This window comes from Castor canadensis, chromosome 11 (genome assembly GCF_047511655.1).
Source record: "Castor canadensis chromosome 11, mCasCan1.hap1v2, whole genome shotgun sequence".
Taxonomy (NCBI): Eukaryota; Metazoa; Chordata; class Mammalia; order Rodentia; family Castoridae; genus Castor; species Castor canadensis.
The window spans coordinates 49130060-49131971 of record NC_133396.1 but is presented as its reverse complement, the minus strand read 5'-3'; the positions used below and the strand labels follow the sequence as shown (position 1 = coordinate 49131971).

Sequence of the window (1912 nt, the reverse complement as noted above, 5' to 3'; positions counted from 1 at the left end):
ACCAGAAGACAGGCATCCTTAAAAACAGATTATTACTAGCTCTAGCTTCTTTCTCTAGTCTTGAGGAAATAAATGCTAGGGTCCCTGGCTATTAATTAATTCTATATAAAGACAAAATTTTACAAATGACACTATTGTACAAAAGGGCTACAAAATTTGTTTAGAGTAAGGACAGGTCAGAAGAAAATGTAGACATGAAAAGAAATAAGGGGAATGGGAAAGGTAAAGAGATGATATCAAAATTTATTCCCAAAGAACATGTACAGGACATTATAAAAAGGCTGGAAGTCGTGATATTTGGGTATAATACAGTAGTGACATAAGATTGCAGAGCACTAAAATGGTTCCATACACAAGACAGAATTCTGGATAAAATGATAAAATCCTGGGAAAACTTATAATTGTAAACACATAAAACGTTATTTATTTGACCACCATATAATAGTTTTATAGAATCCCAGGACAAGACAAAGTGGAAGGCATAGTGAGGTCATCAAGACTATGTTTCCTAGTTTAACTATTAGCTGAACTTCTCTTTTATGTATTGAGCAATTATGTAGTATGCCCTTTTAACAGAAGCTACCAGGAAGAGGGCAAAAATCTGAAATAATATTCCAATATTAATATTAAATAATTTACTAGATAAAATTATGTAACATTGTCAAGTGCTACCCTTACAAGCAAGGAAATTTTATTTTTTACAAAGTGCTCTTCTTAAAGTGCCATGCATGTCTCTGTTCCTCAGGCTGTAGATGAAGGGGTTCAGCATGGGAGTCACCACTGTGTACATCAGAGCCATGACAGTCTCCTTCATAGGAGAGTTATTAGATGATGGACATAAGTAGAGAGCTGAAGATGTCCCATAGAACAGTGAAACCACAGACAGATGGGAGCCACAGGTGGAGAAAGCCTTGTAGATGCCCTGAGCAGAAGGAACCTTGAGAGTAGAGGTGAAAATTCGTGCATAGGACATGACAATGAGTAGGAATGGAATGACAAGAATGAGTCCTCCCATGATAAATATCACCAACTCATTTACATGAGTGTCAGAGCAGGCCAGCTTCACAAGAGCAGACAAATCACAGAAAAAGTGGGGGATCATATTGTTCTCACAGAAAGACAATCTAGTCAGGAGTAAGGTGTGCAACAGGGAATGGAATGTGGTCAGCACCCAGGACAGCATCACCAGGCACACACAGAGCTTGGCGCTCATGATGCTGGTGTAGTGCAGAGGAAAGCAGATGGCTACATAGCGGTCATAGGCCATGACCAAAAGGAGGAAGCTCTCCAGGTCTCCAAAAAACAGGAAGAAATACATTTGTGTCAGGCAACCTGCATAGGGGATGGAGGGTACTTGGCTCTTCATATTCTGTAATAGTTTAGGAATGGTCACAGAGGAAAAGCAGAGGTCAGACAAGGACAAGTTGCTGAGAAACAAATACATGGGCGTGTGGAGATGGGAGTCCAGTAGAATGAGGACAATGATGAGTAGGTTGCCCAGGACAGTGACAAGATACATGGCCAGGAATGTGGCATAGAACAGGTGATTGTGCTCTGGCTTGATGGGCAGACCCAAAAGGAGGAAGTTTGAGATCAAAGTTTGGTTATTTTCTGCCATGCTCCTTATCTAGTATCTTTTAGAGAAAAATAATATTGTCTCCTTAAAATCCAAATAAAAATGAACATATTCCTAGACTTATGATCTGTTCTGTTTTTCTATAGTAACCGAGCTTACCCTCATCACAAAACTTACAATCTCCAAATACCAAGTATGTATAATCCATATAATTCTTTGATATTTAAAAACTTTCATTATCATCTTTCAGTATATTATCACTTCCTAATCTTTTTATCTAGTGGCTTCCGAGACAAAATATATGTTGGTTTTTCTATTAACTGCCTAACTGTTCAT

At 38.4% G+C, this 1912-nt stretch overlaps 1 protein-coding gene across 1 annotated transcript; it reads right to left on the bottom strand.

Moving 5' to 3' along the window:
• Positions 1 to 691: 691 nt before the first annotated feature.
• LOC109692047 (olfactory receptor 1-like) lies at positions 692 to 1618 on the bottom strand. Its single transcript, XM_020172421.1, has one exon. The coding sequence runs from the start codon at positions 1616 to 1618 to the stop codon at positions 692 to 694; it is 927 nt and encodes a 308-aa protein (XP_020028010.1).
• Between the last annotated feature and the right edge of the window lie 294 nt (positions 1619 to 1912).

What these genes read in the sequence shown, in the direction of transcription:
- LOC109692047 (XM_020172421.1), bottom strand. Translation starts at nt 1,618, where the DNA reads ATGGCAGAAAATAACCAAACTTTGATCTCAAACTTCCTCCTTTTGGGT.